This window comes from Apus apus, chromosome 7 (assembly GCF_020740795.1).
Source record: "Apus apus isolate bApuApu2 chromosome 7, bApuApu2.pri.cur, whole genome shotgun sequence".
Classification (NCBI taxonomy): Eukaryota; Metazoa; Chordata; class Aves; order Apodiformes; family Apodidae; genus Apus; species Apus apus.
This window is the reverse complement of record NC_067288.1, coordinates 26640729-26666066: the sequence shown is the minus strand read 5'-3', so window position 1 is coordinate 26666066 and position 25338 is coordinate 26640729. Positions and strand designations below refer to the sequence as shown.

Sequence of the window (25338 nt, the reverse complement as noted above, 5' to 3'; positions counted from 1 at the left end):
GGGCAAGGAATAAAAGGAAGGAAGGGAAGTTAAAGTCCTTCCAGAATACCTACATTAATGTGCAACACTATACAAAAGCTGGTTTCTACAACATCTCAGATACTCCTTCTCCAGGTAGTAAAGAGTACCGTTGCCCCAACAGCCAGCGACACTAAAAAGCAAGAAGTGTTTTGCCCATCTGAACCATAAGATTAAGGAAATCTTTGTAAACATGTTCCCCTTGTCAGTGCTTGGTATGTTTACGGGTGGAGAGACAGGGTATTTCTCCAGCAGGTTACCTTCTTGTCTCCACTGCTTGGTGAGATTCCTACACATTCGCTTTGCTGCCATTAATGACTAAAGTCTACAAAAAAGCATTTACCCTGCAGCCTGTGGAGGGTGTTTCTGTTCATGGGGCAGACAGGACAGAAGCCTCTTCTTATCACCATGAAATCCAACCATATTAAGTGCCTAATCCCAAACCTTTAACATCAGTAAGAAAAGGCACGTTCTTCCCTTGCAAAAAAAGGAGCAGGTTTCATTCAGATTCACACACACATTCCTCATTCATGCAACAACTGCAAAGGAATTTCTTCCAGCTACCAAGTCTAGTTCTCATATAACTCTTTCTGTGCTTATGTACCATATACTGGTGGAGCTCTTGAATTAAATTTTGTCCTGATTTCCCATATTTAGCCATTATTTATGAAAGATTTATGAACTGTACGTTTTAGCTTGTACTAAGCTTCCCTTGGTAATATATCCCTATGGTACTTCTAATAAAACATGAGAAAGATATTATTTTATCCTAAGTAAAACATATACATTAAATTAAAGATTTGGTGGCAACATAATAAGCTTTACATTCTCTTCTGTCAAAGCCTCTGTATGTATGTAACAATCGTCAAGAGGTACAACACAGCAGGAAAGAAAAACAGGGTGGCAAAGGATCTTTTCCAGTTACACCTGAGATTTTGGTTGGAATTCCCCAACAGCTGTAAACAACGAGGGAAACCTCCAAGCTCAACAAGCCAGAGTCACCTCCTAGTTTGGCTGCATGTGTCTGTTCCACCAGAACAACAGAGTTGCTTCCCTTGGGGGGAAAACACTGCACTTGCTGTTTAAAGAGTGAGAGAGCTGTAAACACAGGACTGGCTTTAGAACAGGCTTATGGAGAAAAGCATTAAAGCATTTCCATTAAAAATACAAATTAACTGAACATTCCTCCTGTAATATCTCTGCAGAAGTCACTGCTATTCTCCATCAAACTCTCTTTTTAGGCTACCTGGCAACACTGTGCTCAGCCCAAAAAGCCGAGTTCAATGTCACAGCATGACCACTTACCAAATGAGTAGTTTCTGTTCCAAAATGTTTCTTTACTGTAACATAGGGGTTCCTTGTGTCCAGAAGTGTTTTCAGGATACACAAATGATGAATTCTGTAGGAAGGAACTGCCTTCCATAAAGTAACACAAACAAATAACCAGTAGACATATGCCACATCAAACTGGCAACTGCACAGGCACAAACTCCATTATCCAAAGGCAGATCTCGGGGATATTTGCTCCCTAGTCGAGTTTCTTTCCTTCCCTTGTCTCCTTGCACCTCCTGGTGCTCCATCAGGAAAGACTCACTTGCAGCTTTTCGTGTTCTCAGTTAGACAAGCTTGCTGTGTTTCTCCCAGTAACTTTTCTTGACATGGATGAAAACATTTGCAAACTGGGACTTCCAGGCTGAATAACTCCTGGAAGATGCACCCATTCCTTCACAAAGATGGAAGGTACAATCTTGTCTTTTAAGCAACCTTGAGACATGTTGGCAGAGAGATGCTGCCAGTGAAGTGTGTAAAAAAATAACTTTAGGACCAGTTTACCTCTGCCAGTTCTGTCAAGCTGCCGTGTCCAAGTGTTACCCTTACATGTTGGTAAATTCAAATTCCCTTCAAACTTCCTTCAGGACAAGTGTTCTGTAGAGCTTGGGTAACTTAATGGTAAAGCATTCTCTTATTTCTTAGTCCCCTGGAATTACAATCAGTTCCTCCATTACTTTTGGTATGTTTTCATTAGTTAGCTCAGTGCAAATTTACAGGAGCACTTCCCTGGAATAAATCTGAAAGCAATAATGACATCTAATAAAAGAGATTACTTTTTCCTACAAACTTTTCTTCCATTAGTAGGGGAAAATGATGCCAACTGACTTCATCTGGCTGTGAGGATTAAACCATTATTTATAGCATGCTTCAAAAATGAGAAAGTAATTTAAATGTTGGTCACGTGAGTAAGCAGTGAGTCAATATTCAGCATATTAATTGAATGCATTTGAAGTGCTGGAATTTTTCTGAAGTCTGCCAAGCTTGAGCCATAACAGTTCCTTTTATAACTGGAGAGCAGCACAAATGACAGACTTCCCTTAGATCCAGAAGCTGAAGTCCAGAGTCATATTCACATTACCTTCATTCCACTGAGTATCAGCCTACAGGAAACAACAAATCAGAGATAAATGAGCAAAATGTGATTACCTTTTGGATCAGTATACAATGAATAGACCACCACAATGAATAGGTGGCACGTTGCAATCTAAAACTTAACACAAAACCTTGCCAGTCCAACAGACTGATCCATCAGTTTGGCTCTACTAACAAAGTTCATGCAGGTTAAACACCTAATATTGTTGGGTGTCCCCTACACTTTCCTTTACAGTAAATACAGTTTGTACCCAAGATGTCAGTCACTGTCAACACACAGTACTTTGTCAGAAAACAAGAGCCTCCAAAAACAAATACATATATGCAGACACCAGCACAGATCATGACAAATCTTTTATCTGTTTCCTCCTTACTCCTCATCTCTGGACATAGAAAAGACTTTACAATGAGGTGATAAATTTTGCTTGGCAGATTGCCAGGAGATCCAGATCTACTGACTTTCATGCAGTACCAGACCTCTAAGAAACAGACAGTTTATTTTCTGCTTTAGACACTAGCAAGTTTTCTTTTTTCTTTTTTTTCCCCTGATTGTACTCTACTTCATTTCCATAGAATCATAGAATGGTTTGGGTTGGAAGGGACCTTAAAGACAATCAGGTTCCAATCCCCCTGCTTTGAGCAGGGACACCTCCCACTAGACCAGGCTGCACGAGCCTCATCCAACCTGGCCTTGAACACCTCTAGGGAGGGGGCTTTCACAACCTCCCTGGGCAACCTACTCCAGGGCCTTACTACCCTCATGGTAAATATGTTTTTCCTAATATCTAACCTAAATCTACCCTTCTTCCCTTTAAAACCATTACCCTTTGACCTGCTCTCTCTGGTGAAAAGTTTCTCCCCATGTTTCCTGCAGGCTTCCTTTAGGTACTGGGAGGCCGCTATAGGGTCTTTTGTGTGGATTTGCAGCTCTGTTAGCTGTATTACACCCTTGAAGTACACATTTCTACAGAGCAACCAGCTGGCAGGTGGCAGCGGGGGCAGCCTGCGGTCCGGCAGGAGCTCCTCAGCGCGTCCCTACGAACCACATCCTTTGCTTGGGCAGGCCCAGACCGCCACCGCTCACCTCTTCCAGGCCAGGACCGGCTGCCCAGCTGCCACCGACCCATGTAAGCAAGGCGGGACCTTTCAGCAGGAGCGAGGACTTAAAATGGACCCTGGTCACCTCAGAAGAACACCTGCCTGAGCCGCTCGCCCCCTCCCTGCCCACAGACGTCCCCCGGGCCGGTTTTCCCGCCTTGCACAGCCTCCTCTCACTCGCAGTGAAAGCCCGGACACCGCCCCGCCGGCCGCGCCCCTGCGGGGCCCAGCAAGGGCCGTAACGACGGGCGGGGGGCGGCGGGCAGGGGGCGGGGGGCGGGCGCGGCCTCCCACCGCCAGCAGCCCCAGCAGGGCCTCCCGGGCCCCGCCAGGCCCCGCCCGGGGGTCCCGTTCCCCTGGCAACGCCCCTCCCCGTCACGTGACGCGGGCCACGCCCCCCCCCGCGCGCCCGTTGCTGCGGGGACACCCGCTTCTCCCCCGCCCCTCCCCCGTCACGTGACGCGCGGGCTTCGGCCGCCGCTTCCGGGCGGAGGGCGGGGCGGAAGGGGGGCGGGCGGGCGCGCGCGTGAGTGAGTGGCGCGCGCGGGGCGGGGGGGGGGGGCGCGCCCGCCGGGGCGAGGGCAGCGGCGGCGGAACATGGCGGCGCGCGGGGCCCGCAGCGCCTGAGCCCCGCGGCCTCGGTTCGCGGGCCCCGCCTCGGCCCCGGCCCCGGCCCCGGCCCGGCCATGGAGAGCGAGGAGGAGCAGCACATGACCACGCTGCTCTGCATGGGCTTCTCGGACGCGGCCGCCATCCGCAAGGCCCTGCGCCTGGCCAAGAACGACATCAACGAGGCCGTGGCGCTGCTCACCAACGAGCGGCCCGGCCTCCACTACGGCGGCTACGAGCCCATGGAGAGCGGGCAGGGCCCGCCGGGCGGACACGGCTCCCCCGCCGGCGGGCAGGGCTCCCGCGGCGGCGACGGGGACGGCGGCGGCGGCGGAGGGGGAGGAGGAGGAGGCGGCTTCGACCCGCCGCCCGCCTACCACGAAGTGGTGGAGACCGAGGTGAGCTGCGGCCTGGCCGGGCGGGCTGCCCCGCGCCCGGCGGCCTCCCTGCTGCGGGGGTCCCGCCGCGGTGCCGGGGGTGCCGGCGTGCGCTGCAAGGTGAAGAGCAGCCGGGCTCTGCCTTGGAATTCCAGGAATGCGTGGCTGCCGTCAGGTTGTTGGGGGGGTTTTCCCTCCCCCCCGCTTGTGCCTTCTTGCATAATTCCAGTGACTGATGGCTGTCTTAATTTTTTTAACTCTTTGCACAATGTGAGGGAAAGTCCAGTCTGGGTGTTACTACTGGACGTACAGTTTTGTCTGGGTAAGTTAGGCATAAATTCAGAAAGTAGAACTAGAGTGAGCTCAAGTATTTTCAAAGCAGAGGCTGTAACTCATGATGTAAATTCTGTGTCCTGAAATGGACCTGAAGCAGATAGATGTGCTGCAGAATGCCAGCCTTTCACAGTTCTCCCCTCCCTTCTTGTCTGCCTTTTTCTCTTCTCTCTTCCATCCTCTTCCAGCACTCCATACTCCTCAGCCAGCAAGTACCTTCATGGCACTTCCCTGGAGCAGTCTTGTAGCACTTACCTGTAAAGCCCTCTCCAGGTCTTTTTTCCTAAAACTTCTCAGAATGCTCATATGAAAAGGGCTAATGAATAGCGTCCAGGTGATAGAACCTGTGGGGTGAGAGCAGCACAGCCCTGGTGTGCAGTGCCAAAGGGCCACCTTGTGTAGTCTCTGTCTCAAGAAGTGTCCAATAGCAGATGTTTGAGCACATGAATAACACCAGGGAAATGCGGGTATCATCCCAGGCTACAGTGAACAGTGAATCCTGGGGGATTCCTGCACCAGAAATGTTATAAAACTAGATGTATTAATCTATAAACATGTATACAAAGAAGAGATGCACATACCGTCTTGTGCACAGTTACACGTGCACCGACCATCCATGGCTACCTATGTATATTGAAGTCCAGTCTTGTGGAGTAAGGATGTGTGATCCAGTTCACTGGATTAACTGGGTGAGCTCCTCAGCTGGTATAAGCTGCTGAGGTGTGCTGGTGGAGTAAGGTGCTCTGCAGGACAGCACGTGTGTTGTGCAGACCTGGAGTCGCTGGTTACCAGCAACAAGGAGCTGGTCTTTAACCTTTGTTTCAAAGGATTGGGAGTGAATGAGAGTTCTGCTTGTTTGTGTTCAGTTCTCTGGAGCCATCAAGAGGGTGGATTTTCCTATCAGATACAGTTGGAACAGTCTGGGTTGTTTGTCAGTGTGATGTTTCAAGAGAAGCTGTCAGTGTAAACTTCAGAGATGCACTTTTTTTTTTCCTCTCCTCCTGTTTCTGTTACAAATGACACTGACAACTCTGACTAACAGGATTTTTCCTCCCCTATTATTTTAGCTTGTATATCTGGTCAAACTTACTTGCACTTCAGTTTCCTTTGCCACTTATGTTCTTGTTTGCTTTGACTTCTGTTCTTGTTAATCCTCAGGAGGGAAACCAGAGCATTTCAGTGTAGGCAAATGACTGCAAATCCACAAGAGAGGCGTTTCAGAAGGATTGAAGTATCTTGCTACAGGAAACTTAATGTAACTTCAGGCCTCAGATTAGTAATTGGATTCATTTGCATGTCAGTATCTGTCAGTTCCTGCACGTGGATGCCAGACAGCATTTCTGTAATGTGAGTTCACCTGTAAAAATACTGGGACTTAGACAAATAAGCACAGGAACATGCCTCACATTGCAGTACAACGTAGCATCTTTTGACATATTTTATAAAAAGGGGAAAAATACTGATGAGCAGTTTTTCTTTTTGTGCTTCAAATGTAATCTAGAACCACATTTATGAAACGACAGCTGTTATTTAGGGGGTTAATCAGTAAGTAGTTTTCATTATGGCATACATGAAGCTGCACAGAAAGCCGTGGCACAAATAGCTGTATTACTCATTCTAGTCATAGGCATTACATTGGAACATATTTATACCCCACCTTAGCATGTGGCGATTCAGATGACATTTCTGTTTTTCTTCCTCGCAGTGTCCTGTCTCTTTCTCGTAGCTCTGGGTGTGTTTTCCTCCTCATCATAATACCACTTGTAACTTTTATTTGGTGGGGAGGCAGTAGCGTGTTAATTTTTCATTTGATCTTTGGATTTTGTGTATCAGCAATGTACATGAACATAGAAATCAAAAGAGCACAGTTATTAGAAATGTTCCCCTAAATAAAATTTTCCAGTCTGCTTACCTTCTTCATGAACAAAAGTTCAGATTAGGCTTTTTAATTTTAACAATGAAAGATAAGTCGTTCTCTGAGATGTACGTGTAGCAGGTCTGTAAGTTTGTACGTACATTCTTCTTCTTTGGCTAAGAGCAGTTTACCATGCATATAAGAATAGAATTATGCGTGATTAAACACTTCACATTTTCCCTAATCACTAATGAATCCATTAAGTTTGCATATGCTTGTTTGGTTTCCATTACAGAGTGTTAGCATCTGTGCTGTTGGGTAACCGTGTCTGTTGAACAGTTTTCTTTGAGAACAGCACAGGTGCATATCATCCTAGTAAAGACATGTTTGTAGATAAGATGGTAAAAACAGTGTGAATCCTCTTTCAGAGGTCCAGACTGTTGGTCTTCAGGGGTATCTGGTAGTGTTACAGAAGCCTGAATTTGGAGTAACTGGCCCAGAGACAAGACAGCTGCTAGGAGATGGCTCAGCACACGCTCCATGCTTTATATGAGAGACTTGAGATGGAGACCTCCATTTTCATGAGGGCTGAAACTTCAGTTTCAGCAGGCTGATGACTTCCAAAGAGCTTTTGATTCAGTTTTATCCTAAGAGCTGTGGAGTGCCTCTGGAGTTGATGCTGTTAGCATGACCATGCTTAAGTCCTTGAAATAAAAAGGACAGGACAAATTTGAAATACAAAAGGGTCTTCATATTGGTTCATGCAATCTCCCTAAAGTATTGGGAAGTTCGGCTGTAATTTTGCAGTTGGTTTGAAGTTTTGCCCTGTGCAGTGCCAAACTGCTTCAATAGACTGAGAACACCTGCTTTTACAAGAGGTAACTTTGCCTTTTTGACATAACTTTCATGTTATGTCTGTTGGCTGAAGTAAATCTGGTAAGATTTATCAAGTAGTGGGAGATGGAAGGATGTACACTCATCATTTCATGTAGCTGACAGATGAGCTGTTTTATGAACCACTGCTAAATCCTTGTAATTTAAGATAAAACTATAAATGAATGTGACAACGATGCCTGTCAGTGTGTTCATGAATTGCCACAAGTGCCACCAGTGCTGACTTTGATGAGTTGGGGAGGAAGAGGGTGGAGAAGAGCAGGCCAAATGAACGTGGGGATTGGGACCAGACAAACTGAAATTGCAGCAAGGGTTAGGAACCCACATAGACTAAAAGTGTTGAACATAGAACAGCAGTTTGTATAACCTTTACCAGAATAATCTTGATTTGTTTTTAAACAGCTTCTGAGAGTCATTACTGTGACCTTTTGGGTGAATTGTGATTAACGGATAATATTACCTTCTAGCTATTCCTGTCTCCTTCAGCATGTGCTCCTTTGATTTATTTTTTTTTCAGTTGAAGTGGATCAAAAGCTCATATATGCCAGATTTTACTAGATAAGGTTTATAAAAAAACTTGTGCCTGATTGCTTGTAGAGGTGCTGTTTGATTTCAAGAGAAAAAAAGGAGTTTGTAAAAGAAGCAGGCAAGAGACTGTAGTGAGTAAGAGTGCCAGGAACATTCTCGCTAGTCATGCTGCAGAACTGTTGTGTTCAGAGCCTGATCTCTCCTCATTATTAGAGCTCAGCACTGAAAGCAGTTCTGCCACAGATGTGCTGCGTCACGGTGGGTGTGTAACTTAACCTCTGTTTAAGCTTTTAGTGTGTAAAATGGGGAGAATGGTGTGTGCTTTATTAGCAGCACCATGGATGTTAGGCTTTTGAAGGTCTTAGCTCCTTCCATTCAGGGATCAGTATTTATTTAAAGACAAAAAAAAAAAAAAATTTAGCCTTCAAGCAACTGAGATTAATTTCATACTACAATTTTATAAATTTCAGGTCAGTCTCCTGTTTTGTGAGTAGCATTGAGCTTTGCAGTAGTGACTATTCCTGGTGTTCTCATGTGGAAGTTTTACAGTGTGGCTTGTCTAAGAATTGGCCTTGTAAAACAATTAAGCAATCAAATAAAGCTCTGTGGTGGATTCTGGCATTGAGTCCCTGGCTGGATGCCAGCAGAATGTCAAGTGGAATTAGTATTTTAGCACTTCTGGTTTTTGGCATCACTGTTTTCAAAAAATTAGCAGCCCTGGTGTAGAGCCACTATTTAGAGTCTGGTTATGTTAATGTCTTCTTGGGTTTTGAAAGAAAAATACCCTGATTTTCATTCTTGATATAACACAGACTGTTAGCGATGCTGCATGAAGTCAGGGAGGATAGTGGGAATGCTGAGAGGTGCAGTTGGTTAATTTCAAATGTAAGCGTAGTTTTGAATAATTTATAAACTCATTATCATGTAATGTGATTGTCATAGTCATCTTTGGATTGAGATGAGCACTTTATAATTACTGGTTTGTCAGTGAAGGTGGTGCCTGTGGGGACAGTGGAGGTAGGAGACAGCTCTGTGCAGCCAGCTTCTCAGCTGGGCAGGAAGTGTCTTTGATACAGTGTTCTCTGGAGGCATTTTCTGGTCATCTTCCCAGTTTACAGTGCTGTTCTGTGGCAGCTGTTTAATAAGGAAGTGAAATACTGAGGAAGAATGAGAATAAAAACAAATTAGCCACTGTTAGAAGTTAATTCCAGCAAATCATTTGGATCGCTTTTGGATTAAGAAACAGTACCTCTTTGTATAAGGAGGGCAAAGATGGAAAGGAAGTGGCTATTGCTTTTGTAAGCCTTACTTTGAAAAAAGACACGTATTTGTGCTGCTGTAGGAATAGTCTTTGGTATGTGTGTTTCAGTTATGCTTCAAGAGCCAAATGAAAATGAATTTTAAGAAGCAAATGTGCTCAATGTTTCTTGCCACTTGATCTTCCTGCGCTACTTTACAGCACTTCCGACTCCTCCTGTTCTAATGCCTCTGGGGAGGCATTTAAAGATTTTTCATATTAGCTAATGACAATTTTGTAGTGATACTTTGGAGGGCTTGAATTTTGCCTCTGTCAGCTGCTTAGTCAGTTCAAGGTTGTCTCACTGTTCATGAGGATGCATCCATAGGACAGAAGTACAGATGAGTGTTCAGCAGAGTTACTGAAAGAATTCTCCCTTCCTGAGCCTGACATTTGGTCACTAAAATGTTCTAATAAAAGCTTTTTATCTAGTGTTTCTGCAGCACTTCTCTATTAATGCCTGGTGTTTTGGCAAAGGGAAGTAGAAATATTGACTTGAAATTAAGTACTGAAATGCTAAGCATTTGGGATTCATTGGTTTATTGTATTAAAGCACGATGTTTATCTGTTACCACACAAAGTTCTTCTCAGTTATTTCCAAATAAGCATGGGGTTTTGTGCTGATGAAAGCTTCAGGGTTGGGAGGAATAATGGTGTCAACTCACAGTCTGGCTGTTTGTAGTTATACTAATGGAATAGTTTTTAAAAATATATCCACAGGCAGTGCTGAAAACACATGCAAGAGAAGTGTGTTTTTCTTGGTTCCTTATGAATGGCATTTTTAACAGAGCTTCCCATGACTTGTCCCTTGCCTACAACTAGTTACCAAACTTTAAAATATGTTGCCAGAAGTAGTTGCAACAAACTTGTGTCCAATTCCACTAAATACTATGGTAATGGTAGTATAAAAAGGCAAAGGTATTCCTCTTTTTTTTTTTTTAAGTTCAATATATCTTTTAACTCAAATGTGATTTTTACAGAGTCCCAATTATTTTGTTTGCTTAGTATTGTGTTTCTCTCTGAGCAATTAGGCAAGTACATTGGGGAATATTGCTTAGTAACATCACACCATCACCCTGGAAATCAGGGAGACCAGTACAAGCAACGGTTTTAGAAAATCCATGTTAATTTCTAGGTTTGCTGAATTTATTTTTTATTTGTTAAGTTAATATTGTAAATTTGCTCCTAGTCTTACACAGTTCTTGGTTGTGAGAGATGGGGGGAAAAGGGGGAAGCCATGGGGGTTTTGTGGTTCATTGTTATAATTCCTTACAACTACCAAGAAGGGTTTATTCTAACCATGTATTCTTGACAGTGCACTTGTGCAACTCTCAGTTAAGGTCAGTGTCTAAAGCTTTCTGTGAGAACATTCAGAATTTTCATAGGTTGTTTTTATGGTGTTGTAAGAGTCCAAATCAGCTTCCATTAGGTGAAGTCTGTGACATAGGATTTATTTTCCTTTAGTAACAGACTGGTACCATTCCTTTATATAAACATGATGAAATACTGGTATTTTTTCTTAGGACAAGACCTACATTTGTTTGTATAAAGCAATGCTTAGTAAAAATTTGAGCTACAGAGCTAAATTTCTATGAAAAAGAGTAAAACATCCATGTATCTCCCCCAACTATGTCACTTTCTCTTAGCACAATATAAATAACAAAAAACATTCCTGCTTACCTCTGTACTCAGAAATTTTGCACCCAAATATTTTCTTGTAGATGAAAATGCAAGGGTAAGATGCTGTATCTGTTTAGGATTTAAAACAGTTGAAAACTGTTACTATACTTGGCAAATACATGTCTGCTCGTTGATAAAATACTTAGGAAATCACAGTGGGTTTTCTTATTGCCAAATAAGAAACATAATGTGGAAATTCCATATATGACACCATTTGGGGGGGCTTATTAATATTGTCACATTCATAAAAGGATACCAAGCTGGCTCTTAGCAATATGAGTTTAATGAGTTTGATCTGATGGCAAAAACAGGTAACACTTCAGTTTTGTTCCCACAATTTTGTTCAATTTTGTTCTGCTACTATACGTGAGTTTAAAGAAGTTATTTAAGCTACTGGAGCACAAAGTTATAAAAAACAAGCAGGTATGAAAATATAAAGTTGTTTGTTGTTTTTTTAAAAAAAAACATTCGATACCTCCTGCTCAATGGGCTCAAGTGTGTAAGTGCAGGGTGGTGGCTTTGATTTATTTGAAAGCCTTTTGATTTTTATCCCTGTGATCCAGTTCTAGGTACCAGAATATCCTCCTTTTAGGAGTTAATGAAAAGAAAGAAAAAATATGACATCCAGTTGTGAAAGTAAAAGCTGCTTTAATCAGTCGTCTGGCAGGTAGAGACTGTCAAGTCACGACTTCACAGTTTGTAGCTTCTCCCACAAATTAATGGGAGATGAGAGAAATGCTCTGTCTGTTTAGATGGGGTTTTGATGTGTTTCTCCTGCGTTGTCTCCACCGGAATGTTCTGCAAAACTTGTCCCACACGAGCGTGTGGTACCTCAGTGTGCCGAGGCAGAGGGAAGTGTCACTGCTGACACTTTACAGCTGGGGAAGCTGAAGCATTGAAAAATATATTTCCTCATTATTGCTTGGTATGTCCATGATACAAACTAGAATTTTTGGCGTCATGCATTTTTTTCATTACTCCTTTTGAGAACAGTAAGATTTGGTCTTGTTTGTAGGTACATAGCAAAAAATACAGTGGCCTTAGGTTGTTTTTTTTTAACAATACAGTGAAACATCAAAAAGCCTGTTTTCTTGACTATAGAATGGTGGCCATATTGTTTAAAATTGCATATTGGGGAGGTTTGAGGGTGAAGATCTGCTGGTATCTTAGAAAATGATCCTGTTTTTTGGAAAGAAACGTGACTTTGGGGTTCTGTTTTATAAGTTATACTAGATTCAGGAGCACATAATATGGCTTAGCTCTGGTGATAATAAATTCTGCTGGTAGCTTTCTATCAAAATCACATTAAGAAATTTAAATTATAATTTGACTGTAATTTCATTACTAAGACTGCCAATTAGCATCCAAGCACTTCCTTCGACTTCTTGTTGTTTTAGGTAAAGTGACCAGTGTGGGAAACATCAGTGGCTTTAGGTAAATGGTGTTTGATGAGGTAATTAGCTGAATACTGCAGGAATACATTTTGAAGCTTTGAACTGTGACCTCTTGGCATGAAAATTAATTGATACTTCATTTTGTGGGTGAGGACTTATCTTTGTTCTGTGTTAGTCTCCCATAGAAGGTTTTATACTACAAACTTATGCAATGATTTATTGATCAGTTATTTAACAATTTGTATTTATTCAGCCTTGCAAACAACTCTGGGAGGTGCCAGATCCCCAGAGGGAGGATCTTGAATCAGTGTTTGAGGCTGTTCATGTGAGGATATTTCTCTTGGGAGCCTGTGTGTGTTTAGACATAACTGTATTTTCACACCTTGAAAATAAGACAAAGGAGTCAAGTAATGCTTTTAGAATGTAGGGGTGTCCAGGGCTTTTGTAAATAAGAGCTATATCAGAAGGCAAGGAAGATCATGTTAAAGGTTTGCCTCCTTTGATCTCAAGATTTTGGCTGCAGAAAGGAGAATAATCACAGAGTGTGTGATGTACCCCATGATTTCCTATCTCAGAAAATCACAGAATATTAGGGGTTGGAAGGGACCTCTGAAGATCATCAACCCCCCTGCCTGAGCAGGAAAAAAAAAACAACATAAACAACTAGGGCAGATCACTCAAACACATCCAGACAAGTCTTGAAAGTCTCCAGAGAAGCAGACTCCACAACCTCTCTGGGGAGCCTGTTCCAGTGCTCTGTAACCCTTGCAGTAAAGAAGTTCTTCCTTATGTTGAGGTGGAACTTCCTGGGCTGGATTTTGAATCCATTGCCCCTTGTCCTATCACAGGGCCCAAGTGAAAAGAGCTTGTCCCTGCCTTCTTGATGCCCAGCCCTCATGTATTTGTAGACATTAATTAGATCCCCATCAGTCTTCTCCTCTAGACTGAAAAGCCCCAGAACTCTCAGCCTTTTCTTGTAAGACGGGTATTCCAGTCCCTTAATCATCCTCATAGCCTCCATTGGACTCTCTCAGGTCCCTGTCCCTCTTGAACTGGGGAGCCCGGAACTGGACACAATACTCCAAGTGAGGTCTCACCAGGGCCAAGCAGAGGGGAAGGAAAATGATTCTTAAAGACTTTTAAACAGTTTATCTTTGGATAACCTATTGGCTGCCAGGAATAATTTCTTTGCTTTTTACAGTTCTATTAGTGGAGAATAATCCCTATAAATCCTTAATGTGTCAGGTGTCAGTCTAACATTAAGTCTGGTCAGCCAGAACTGCACAGTCCTGATCTAGGTCATCATCCACTGGCAGACACCATTCTTAAGTCATCTGTTTGAGGGGAAGGAAGGAGTTTTTTCATATGTATTTTTTAGATGTATGTAATTCCCAAAAAAAAAAAAAAAAAAGAGAGAAAGAAAACCTTTTTGGGGAGGCTGATGTGGCCCTGTGTACTACTTATTTTCATGTGTAGCTTACTCTTTTTTTAAAGAAAGCTTTTCTTTCACCCGTGAGCCCGTGTTAGCTGAGTCTGTAGTGACAATTCCTGGCTTCTCAGTTACAAAGTGTTAATTGTGGCTACCTGCTCCCAGCTGTGGTGTGTTGGAGTTGTGAATGTTCACAGAGCAAGCGAGATCTTCAGCCTGCCTTGGTGAGTGAGCCAGCTTAGCGTTGTGCAAGAGCTGAGCTGACATTGCACCTTGCTACAGCAGCTGCTGGCTGCTGTTAATAAATCCCTCACTTTAAAGAGCCATACACAAGTCAGTTTAAAATTTGGATGGTGGAACATTTTGGGGTTTGGGTTTATTTTTTATATGGGGAGACATTATTGAAAGAGCAGCAAATGTCTTTAAAGAGACTATTACTCATGCTAGGTATGTTGTAAGAAACAAGACTTGAGTCTGCAGGAATATAAACTGAAAACAGCAGTAATCTCCAAAAAATGCAGGGTATTCATTTTACTAATGATTTGAAGAATCTGAGTTTTAAACTATCTGGGCATTTATTTGAGACAGGAGCTGTGAAGCTATTTCTATGTGATAGGTTCTAAAATGAGTAAATAAACTTGATGTTTTCCTGGCAGGGTTTTAGTAGCAGAGAACTGACAAGCAGGAAGACTCGTTGTCTCTAATTACTGGACTGTGCCAAAGATGTGCTCCTTCAGCACAAATAGTTCCCATTGTTTTTAGGGCAATATTCCCAGTACTGCACCCTGTGTTATTCCTTGTGTAAAACCTCATCTTTCCACCAGATTCTGGGTGGACTCCATCCAGCAATAGTTGAAGGTCTGCACTGCAATTAGACTTAGTGTTAGCCAAAGGTCTTTTTATTTACAGTGGACATTTTCCTCCAGGGAATGGAGCAACTGTAGCTCAGTTACTGTAATAATTTGAAATGTTCCTTTCCTTTGCTACAAGTCTAGGCTGAACTGAAATGTGGGACCTAGCAACTGGTGTTTGCGTGATCCTTGGTCTGTCTTTATTAGACTAATTGTTGTATCTCATACTGTTCCTGTAAGGGCTCTGTTTATAACTGCACATTTGTCTTCTACGGGAAGTGGGTTTATGTTCTGGATGGGTGTCCTCTACAACAGCTGTAAATTTAACTGTGGTTTGTTTAATCAATACAACAGGATACTTCCTAAAAACTTTCAGTTTTAAATGCTTTTGGTGCCTTTTCATTTAGATTTTCAAACATTTATTTTCCAAAACTTGGATTATTTAAACAGGACATGATTTGTTAGATGTTAATTACATCAGATTGCCGTGCACAGAACTGGATCAGAGAACTTCCATTCCAGAATTTTGCATTAAGTGTGTTATAGTACAGCTTCCCATAATGACAAACTTAGGACTAAATTAGTAGGGAAATGGGGGAAGGTGGCACTTCGCTTCCCAAACACTGACCTGTGGGGGTTTTTTTCTGAGCACTGTTTTGTGTTCCATCCCTACTAACATTACTTCTGTCTTGTCATTAAGTTTAGCCACTGTGTGCTGTTCTCATCTGCACCATTGAGCTTAGAGTAAGTAATTGGAGTTTCCTTGGCTTAGTATTTTTGAATCATTGTGAAAGTGAATATGACACATTTCCTTTTTAATAAGCAGGTCTAGTCCTGCAAATAAGAAGCTCAGGGAGAGAGCTGGAAGCTTGCTTGTCTGCATACGGTGATTTCATTCTTTATACACAGTGTCCCCCTGAGTTCAGTTCTTTAGTTTGGTTTGTTCCTTTCTACGTGTTCGTTCGCTTTCCTGACACTTTTTTAAACTCTTGAATGTGTTTCCTGCTTGTCCTTCCTCCCTACAGGTCCCTGCCTTCTTTCTCAGCAGGGATCCTGGTACCATCACTACTACCCTTCTGTTTTCCTCAGTCTCTACAGTTGCTCCTGGTTGCTACCAGGCCTGATCCAGATGTTCTGTCCTTTTTCCTGCTTGAGTTGTCTGCTCTTGTGAAGGCAGGGAAAGTCAGTCCATGTGAACGCTTCGACACATTGGGTAGCTACTGTCTAGGTGAGATTAAAAAATAAACAAAAGAAAATAAATGGATAACTTGCTTGTTCTTTTCTTTGGCGCCGCTGAGTCAGTTACCTCGTATGGCACTTAGCAAAGATCATGGGGCTACTTCTGGGCTCTGTCTGTACACAGAAACAGCTGCTGTTTAGTGGCACTTGCAAGGAAACCTGTGAAGCTTAGCTGCAGGGATCTGCTTGCTTTTTCCCTGCCTTCCTTCCAGACATTTTCTTGGACAATTGTTTTTTCTCTTTGGACAACTATATTTAAGATGCAATTTTTAAACTTTAGATAATTAGCTGGTAAAATAGGATCCTGATGTACTTGTGTTTCTTAATGAGATGAGGTGAGAGGGTGATGAAATTGGCTTCCATTAGAATAAACAATTCCAAATTCAACAGCAGGTTTTGAACAGAGGATTAATATGCAGATTCGTGAAGATCAAGTTACTACTCTAGTCTTACAGGGACTGAAAGTACTTATCGCTTGACTGTAGGATCTGATATGCTAGGGAACAAGATTTGCCAGTTAAATAGGCAATTAGTTAGCTGTTAGTTATGTAAATATAGTAGCTATCACCTGCAATAAGTACATAAAGGTATGTAATCCCTTCACTTCAAATTGAATACTAAGTTCTGCTTCAAAAATCACAAGCAGCCTCTGGGTTGTTGAGCGTTTACATGCTTGTTACCAGCACAGCTGCTCTTTCTGAAGCTACTAAATCCTTCCAAGTGTCTAGGAGAGGGAGAGAAAAATTGTTGCACTTGAACTTTCTTTTTATTCACAGAAAAATGATGAAAATGGGAATTGCTCAGGCGAAGGTATTGAGTTTCCAACAACCAACCTGTACGAGCTGGAGAGCAGAGTTTTAACAGATCACTGGTCCATACCCTACAAGCGTGAAGAGTCTCTAGGCAAGTGCCTGATTGCATCCACCTACCTGGCAAGACTAGGTAAGTTCTCTTTCTGCACATCCAAAGATTACCTCTTCCAAGGATGCAGAGACAGCCTGGTGGGCAGTGATGTCTTTCATAGTAATCTTGCAGTTGTTTACTTAGCACCCTGCAGAGTGATCACACCTCTGTGAAGGTGGTTAAGAGTGAACTGTTCTGCCTAATGCTGTAAAAAGAATGTCAGCCTCTTTTTCTCTAAAGTGATTTGTTTACTTAAGCTTTTTTAAAAAGCAGAGCACATGTTTCTTTATGTTCTAATGATTGCAGAAATTACTGGTTTTCATAGCTGAATTACTGACTTTTTTTCATCGTGCTAGTTATTTTCCATTAATAAAAACAAGCTGTCATCTAAATCCATGATGTACCACCCTTGCTTAACTGGTTGGTTTTCCCTAGTGAAATGGTTATACTGCATTAGACTTGAATTTGACTTTTCTGCGTTCAGTGCTTTGGCTGGGGTTGAAAGTGTTACGGAGGCATCATGCCCAACAACTGACATATGTTAAGAGTACAAGATAGTTTTTCCATCGTGCCTGTTGGCAGACTAAAAGGAGGTTATAATCTGTTGGAAAAATTGAAGTTGTTGGTTCTGGTCTGCTTCTTAGTTTCTAACCTGTGTTAAAAGGATGTACTTAGATTTGGCTTTGGATGTAGGCTGTGAAGCATCAGAAATGATCTGAAGTTAGTATCCAAGTTATAAACTTTGAATGGAGAAATACTTACAGTACTAATAAGGCTTGAAGAAGTGTAAGAGATGGAGCGTTGGGAAACTTGTGTCTACAAGGCAAGTTCTCTTGACTCATACTTTTTTGTCACTGGAAAAGCATGCTAGTTATGAACTAACAGGAGCACATTTATTACCGTTGGTTTTGGTTGGCGTTCCCAAAAACTTAAAATGAGCTCCCTGAGGGAATCTTAAAAATATTTATTTTTTAAAAATGTTTTTTAAAAGCACTCTCATTTCTGTAAAGGTCTTTCTGATTCTGATGAGAATTGCAAGAGATTTATGGACAGATGCATGCCTGAAGCATTTAAAAAGGTAAGTAGGGACAGTGGACCAATTCAGAGTTTCTTTGCACTGTTCAAGGTGGAAACAGTATCTTGTGATCCAGACTTCAGAAACTGTAGTAACTAGTGAGCGTGTTCTTAGATTAAAATCATGGATTATTTTCCTACTTTAAAGTCATACATAGTTTTAGATTAAAATCATACAAAGTCCCAGTTCTGAAATTCTAGCCAATTCTGGCACTTAGCTTTTTTCTTTTCCCCTGTTTTGTTTTTTTTTTTGCTTTCTCAAATGAAGAGCCCTGTAAGAATCAGTGAAGCTTAAAGGCAAGTTTAAAGACCCTTGGATACAGCCATTAATGGCAAGTTCAGGATCAGATTTCCTTTTAGCTCCATTCTTTCTGCTCCTTCTTTAGAGGGTTGCTAAATTCTTTCTTACCTCTTTCTATGATCTCTTTAGAATTTGTCTTTCCTCTCAGTGCATAATGCCTAATATGCATTTCTGGTTGTACCTCTCTGGGTTATTGTGACTTACCTCTATAGAGCTTCCCAAGCCAAATTACTTCCCATTATTCTATCAGTTTTGGATGCTGCCTAGATTTCTTGCCCAGTTTTAAGACCACATGTATAAAAACATATATATGTGTACACACACAGGTATACACTGTTCAAAAAGAAACTCAGTCCTAATCTTCAAATGCTGAGAATATAAGTGTATTTTAGGAAGACAAATTCAGGGGAAGAAATAGCTTTCCATGTAGCTGAGTAGTAATTTTACATGTAATGCTTCTAAATCACTTGGTATTTTTGGCATATTAAATAAACAGTGTAGGTTGCTCCTCCAGAAGGATAATCTGTAGGAACCTAAGTCCAGAATGTGCTGAATTACGATTTGGGAAATATTTGCAAGAAACTCTTGTTTCTTAAAATGGTACAAAAATTAGTTGTGTTGAAAGTATTAAGCTTTTTAACTCCCTGTGTTCAGACACAGCTAGCAGGAATTTGCAAATGGAAGCTTCATGTTCTTTACAAACAACTACGTTAGACCAGATGTAAAGAACATATTTCAGTAGGTGGGAAAGCAGCACTAAATTCTTCTCTCTTCGTGGTACATGTTCTTTGCTTTCCAATAGAAACTGCTCAAAAAATGTGAATTGGTAAATGATTATTACAGCTGAATCATTGCAGCTTCGTGGCATGCCTACTTGAAGATTTAATAGTTGTCTTCAATCTGCAAACAAATGATTTCCATATTACTTGTTCTTTGCAAAGGTTACTGTCTTTACTAGTGCGTGGAAATGGAAAGCAGTTTGTCTTGCTACATTATTTTTTCTGTCATAAACTGTGATTTAAGGTGTTATTCAACAAAATTACAGATGTAGTTAAGTGTGAAGGCATTAGTGCAGGATGAGCATCTGAAAAACACACCAGTGTTTAGCACACTCTAAGGAAACATTGGCTCTGGAATCAGTTTCAGGAGTTGATAAATTTTTCCTGTTTTGTGATTTTGTTCAAAAAACTACTGTGTTGTTGGTTTTTTTTTAGTTGTTGACATCCAGTGCTGTTCATAAATGGGGAACTGAAATCCATGAAGGAATATACAACATGCTTATGCTGCTGGTGGACCTGGTTGCAGAAAGAGTAAAACAAGATCCTATTCCTGTGGGCCTGCTTGGTGTGCTTACAATGGTATATTTGACTCTTTGATCTAGTTGCTAATGTTTGGATATTTGTTATTTCATATTTATGCTGCTGTTGCTTTTAAAATTATATTTAAGTTGTAGTGGTTTTGTCTCACAGTCTGCAGGGTTTTGATATCCAGTACATAATTCATAAAGGGATTAGTGCTGTTCAAAACTTCTGAAAATTAGCACTCAAAAAAAAAACAACAATTCACATCTGCTATCACTTCATTGTTTATTTTTTAGCACTAGTGCTTGGAATTAATGTCCCCCTTATACAGATACCTGGTTCACATGGATATTGTCTATACAAAATAGGAGCTTGAGAGTGCTTTATACAGTGAGAAGAGAGAGGAAGGAGCAGGGCTCTTCTCTTAAACTTGATTTTTGCCTAGATCTAGTCAACCAAGCGAATGCTCAACTGCAAAGGTCAGGTATTATCACAGGAAGTTTTGAGAGTGGCTTAAGCTGTGCTGTTCATTGCTGTGGGCTTTTCTTTCAAGGCATTTAACCCCGACAACGAGTATCATTTCAAGAACAGAATGAAGGTTTGCCAGAGAAACTGGGCAGAAGTCTTCGGGGAGGGGAACATGCATGCTGTCTCACCCATATCCACTTTTCAGAAGGTGAGCATGGCCGTGCCCTGAAACCTAATTTTAGGGTAGGTGTGTTTGTTTCAGAAAAAAATTTTGATTAGTAGGTATTTATAACAAATGAAGGCTTAGATGTGTCATCAAGAATTGCAGCAAATGCTAGTGCATGCATCTTGGGTGTGGGTTAGTGGGCTGAGTGTGTCTGTCCACACCTCTGTTGCAGAAGACAGATGTTTAGCATTGATTGTTGCAGCTACTAATTTGTTAATATTTTGATTGTTCAAGGAACCTCATGGGTGGCTGGTGGATCTGGTAAACAGGGTAGGTAAATGTAAACCAAGCAGAATTGTTATTTATCACTTTAATTCATTGGGATTTGGAGGTGATTTCTTTGTCCACTCTTCCCCCTGACTTCTTTTTCCATTCTTCACTTTTCTGACAACTACCAAAAAATAGTTTAAGATTTTAATCCTGCCTACGTATAGGGAAAGAGGCCTTACTAGATAAATCCTGTTGAGTTCCTGCCTTTGCCCTTGAACACCTTTACCATAGTAGCTATGACTAGAGGAAGTGGAGAGCTCAGCTTAGGGTGCAGTGTTGTTTCCCAGTCAAAAGTGTTGCTGTACAGGCTTTAGCTTTTACCTTTCCTCCCCATATCCATTTTTGCCTAAGACAGAGTTTCTAGCCTGATTCCTGTACTAGTACCAGGTATAATTGCATTTTCCTGTGTGCCCCTGAATTCACATTAAAACATAAAGCTTCTGCTGAATGTGATGTTCCGTGCTAAAGAATACTTGTTGGCATCCCATAAATTCTCAGTGGAGTATTTTCTGTAATAGTTATTTAAAATATAAAATACTGTCGTGCACAAACATAATACTGACGATTTTATTTCAGTTTGCAGAGTTGGGTGGATTTTCAGCAATTCAGTCCAAACTCAACTCAGAAGATATTGAACTTGGGGTAAGTTCATCTTTTGTCACAAGACTTCTCCCTTTTCATTATAGACTTCATGTAGAACCAGTAGTGTTCCTTTCTGCAGTGTTCTACCTTTCTTTTGGTACCAGAGCAACATTCCCACAGAGTCCCGGAAAAGTACTGTCAGGCTCGAGGTCAAATAAGGTTGTACATAAGAATTCTGACTAAAAAGCTTTTGAGATTTCACAGGAGAGAGGAAGGGTTCATGTACCCTTTCTGACCAACCATCAGTCTTCAGACTCAATCAGTCTAGTTTCACTGTAAATTCACAAGTATGTCCCTGGTTTTCTGATTACTTCTGCTGTAAGTGCATTTAGCTGCAAGTGAATTGACTTCCATCATTAGAGAAGTCACTGTTGAAGCAAAAGAAAAAAATCCTTAGGAAGACAAACACTTTTATCCTAAGCAACTTTTGAAGAGCTCTGTCAAAACCTGCCTCATTCAACAGTTTTAATCTATTCTTGGTGACAAAGCCTGACTTGTTTAGTTTTAGCTTCCTGACCTGTATTCAGGAGACTTCATAGTCTTTCAAGCTTTGAAGAACAAGGAGGCTAATGGAAAACCATGTCACTTGGGTCCCTCAGAATGAAATTAATCTGCTTTCAGTGAAATGATATTTGGAGAGAATGCAACTTATTTTCTTGGGCTATTGCTGTTCTCTGCTTGCTAAAGAGAGAGGTTCATATGTGACCATTACGAAGAATAAGGAAACTGTTTGAATCCTGATACTGCAATAGAAACCTTAATTTTGTTTAGTGACTATTAACTCCTTGCTTAGGATGAAAGTCTCGTTCAGCATCACTTAATTTAGACCTTGGACTGCGGTGGTGCAAGCCCCATTTCGCCATTCTTGATTCAATGTGAGAAGAAAAAGGGTTTTATATTATTTATTGGCAAACAAATGTCTTTATACATTTAATTTCTTAATGATGGATACCACTAGAAAATCATAGAATACTTTGGGTTTATAATCCCAAATATAGTTTGGGTTGTGTAGGTATATAGTTGGGATATAAAGTAAATAAGATTAAAATCATGCATTGAAGAGATCTTGACATGCATGTGACACATTTAGAAAAGCTTTCTCCCTCTTAGTGCTTTGGGGAAGAATGTTGCCATATGGCTTTATCCTGAAGTCTTGCATTCACACCTCTTATTTCTGTAGGCAACCAGAATGTGATACGTTGCTTTCTCTCTGTTTATTTCTGTGACTGAAACAGGATTAGACAGAGAAGATTGAACAGAGTGACAAGAGGACCAAGATCAGTGAAAACTGGAAAGGCTTTTTTTATTTCAGTCAAAAATACGTAACACATACACCATAGAGTAAATATCTTTCCTGAGCCATGTGGTGTAGAGCAGTTGCATACCAAAATCAGTAGTACTTTCATTCACTTCCACTTGCCTTTTCAGGTATAGATCACTAGCTCTGCAAGGATGTCTTGCATGTGTGCCTCAATACTTGCTCTGTTTCTTTCAGGCAATCTCTGCATTAGTTCAGCCATTTGGAGTTTGTGCAGAATATCTTAATTCTTCTGTAGTACAGGTAAAATGCCTCTGTTATAAATTCTCTACAGCAAATAGTAAAGCCTTGAAAAATTATTGTCGTAGTTTGCTCAAATTTAGATGGAGTTGTCTCTGTTAAAGTAGATCTTGGGCAGTTTGGTAGCAGGAAGACACCTACATGAGAACCTGTTCTTTTTATCATAGGAATTTGAAAAACCAGAGGACTGAAAATTAGTTTACAACTGTGTTGGTGTAAACTGGTGCCTTATTCAAAAAAGCCTCCAAAACTCTTTGCATAAAGTACAAGAATAATTTTGATCATCCTGAGGGTGATGGATAGAGGGCTCAGACAATGTTCAGATGCATTTTCTAAGCACAGTGATGTGTAGTCGCTTATCTACAACTGCAGCAGTGGGAGGTTTGCCACTGCCATTAGTAAGCTTCATCAGTCTGAAACATGGGAAAATAATCTAGCCTGTTGGATGGATTTTGTTTGAAATTTAGCTTTCTAGCTGGGTTGGTTGGATTTTGTTTGAAATTTAACTTGCTGGCTGGGATTAAGCACATGGATATGAGAATTTACACTGGAAAAAATTGTGGTGCAGAAAAAAAAAAATCATCCTGCTCTATTTGTACATGCAAATATACCCTAGGCTTCACACCTACACTCTCTAACAAAAACTATCAATTTAATAAGTGACTGAATGTCTTTATTTGAAGGGAAGACAGTTTAGAAACCACTGGGAGTCAGAGAAGCATATGCATCTAATAACTGATGCATTTTGAAAGGTCTCATTCTTTTTTGTTTTTAAGCCTGTATTGTGGTGGTCTGGCCTGGCTTCTTTCTTTAATTGCTTCTTTTTCTGAATGTACCTAGCAGGATAGCTAGATGGATGTTATAGGTGTTGCTTTTAAGATCATTGTGAGCTTTCAGCTATGAATTTCATTTTGCTGCAGTCAGATCTTCTGAGTAATGTGATTGATTTCAGGAAACATAAAATGATTGTCATGCCTTTTCTCACATTCTTTAGCCCATGCTGGATCCAATAATTCATAAAATGATTAAATATGTACAGAATGTAGAAGAGAAGGACTTGAAAGACAAGGTAATGTTTTTTATATTAAATATTTAGGAAGAACTTAACTGTGTTTCTTGGAAATGCTGGCAACGTAGACTGGAACAATAGCTTTTATTTCAGTGGCAAAAATGCAACCTGTTCTGCACCTTCTGACATTAGAATAAAATACATGTAACCAGTTCCATTCAATACCCTTTTCAGGAGGTCTCTGATGTCATGACCCTCTTAAAAATATTTTGTTGCTTTCCAGTATAGTTTTGTTGGTCCCCTTCTGAAGTGTGCAGAACACTCCCTTCTCTAAGTGACTTTAAGATGTTGCAGTCTGTTAAATTCTTATGGCTTGTATGCACACAACTGTTGAATTAGCTGATTGCTTTTGAGGATTTGGTAATTGTTGGTAGAATGTCCAAATAACTTGTAACTACTTCCTGTATTAACCTAAATTTGGCATTCAGTTCCATTCAATTTGAGAGTTGACTTTTTGCTTAGACTTCAATTGTTAATTGTAAACTGGAAAGTGTGCATGGGCTGTGTAACTACAGAGCAATTTAGTGTACAAAATTGTAGCAGGAGAGGCCACTTGAACCAAAGGTTTTGGTGTCTGAGGATCTCTAGTCTACAAGACTTGCAGATGTACATGGTGCTGCATTTCATAGATTAAACAGTCTGGGTTGGGTCACTAAACCTACTCTTTGTGAATGATCTGAAACAGAAGAGTAAAAATAGCAGTGCTTTTATTTGTCCTTTTTGTTGTTGTTGTTGGTTTGGTTTTGGTTTAAACAGAGACTGGTCAGTATTCCTGAGCTCCTGTCTGGTATCAAGCTGCTGTGTATGCGCTTCCAGCCCGACCTGGTAACTGCAGTGGATGATTTGCGGCTGGACATCCTGCTGCGCATGTTGAAGTCTCCTCACTTCAGTGCAAAGATGAATTCCCTCAAAGAAGTAGGTTTGCCTTTTTTTCCCCCCCCCCCCGTGTGTGGACATGTATGGTGTGTAGGTGGGATGGGTTGTTGGAAAGTTACTGAAACCACAACCTTAAAAACGAAATGGCGTGCTGTTGCCTGATAAATTGTGTTGCCTTAGCAAAAGCTTAGCTGATGATAAAAACCAAAACAAGCTAATGTGACAAGAGTTGTTTGTAACATTAGAAGCCCCTGCAAGGACCTTGACCTCCCAGTTAGACTGGACATAGAATGAACCTTTCCTAAGAACTGCAATTTCAGATTGATTTATAAGCAGTGGTCTTTGCTATTCATTGCATAGTCACTCTGAAATAACCCTGATAATTCAGAGCATCCTCTGGGATATCCCTTTTCTCTCCTCCTCTCATTGAGAGAAAAGGGGAAAACAAACCAAGCAGGACTCAAACCTAGACTGTTGTCCAGTTAGATCACAACACTATGTAATTGTTGGGGTTTTTTTGTTAGGGTTGTATGTGGGCACTCCAGTAGCACCAGGAGCTGGAGTTTATAGACTCTTCATGCTAGAATCTTATATCTAAGTAGAAGAAGAAAACAGTTCATTTTT

General features: G+C 41.1%; 1 protein-coding gene and 1 long non-coding RNA gene across 4 annotated transcripts in view; one reads left to right on the top strand and one right to left on the bottom strand.

Annotated features, from left to right (window-relative positions):
- LOC127387133 (uncharacterized) overlaps positions 1 to 2077 on the bottom strand; it is a 105001-nt gene extending 102924 nt beyond the window's left edge. The window contains exon 1 of the long non-coding RNA XR_007890059.1: positions 1324 to 2077. This is a non-coding gene — a long non-coding RNA (uncharacterized LOC127387133). The remainder of the gene's footprint in view (positions 1 to 1323) is intronic.
- Positions 2078 to 4098: 2021 nt separating this feature from the next.
- USP24 (ubiquitin specific peptidase 24) overlaps positions 4099 to 25338 on the top strand; it is a 61270-nt gene continuing 40030 nt past the window's right edge. For all 3 annotated transcript variants that reach the window (XM_051624413.1, XM_051624412.1, XM_051624411.1), the window contains exons 1-10: positions 4099 to 4547; positions 16803 to 16968; positions 17940 to 18007; positions 19519 to 19662; positions 20159 to 20281; positions 20534 to 20569; positions 21146 to 21211; positions 22707 to 22772; positions 23764 to 23838; positions 24595 to 24753. In XM_051624413.1, the coding sequence (XP_051480373.1) occupies positions 4227 to 4547; positions 16803 to 16968; positions 17940 to 18007; positions 19519 to 19662; positions 20159 to 20281; positions 20534 to 20569; positions 21146 to 21211; positions 22707 to 22772; positions 23764 to 23838; positions 24595 to 24753 (1224 nt within the window). In that variant the 5' untranslated portion in view covers positions 4099 to 4226. The remainder of the gene's footprint in view (positions 4548 to 16802; positions 16969 to 17939; positions 18008 to 19518; positions 19663 to 20158; positions 20282 to 20533; positions 20570 to 21145; positions 21212 to 22706; positions 22773 to 23763; positions 23839 to 24594; positions 24754 to 25338) is intronic.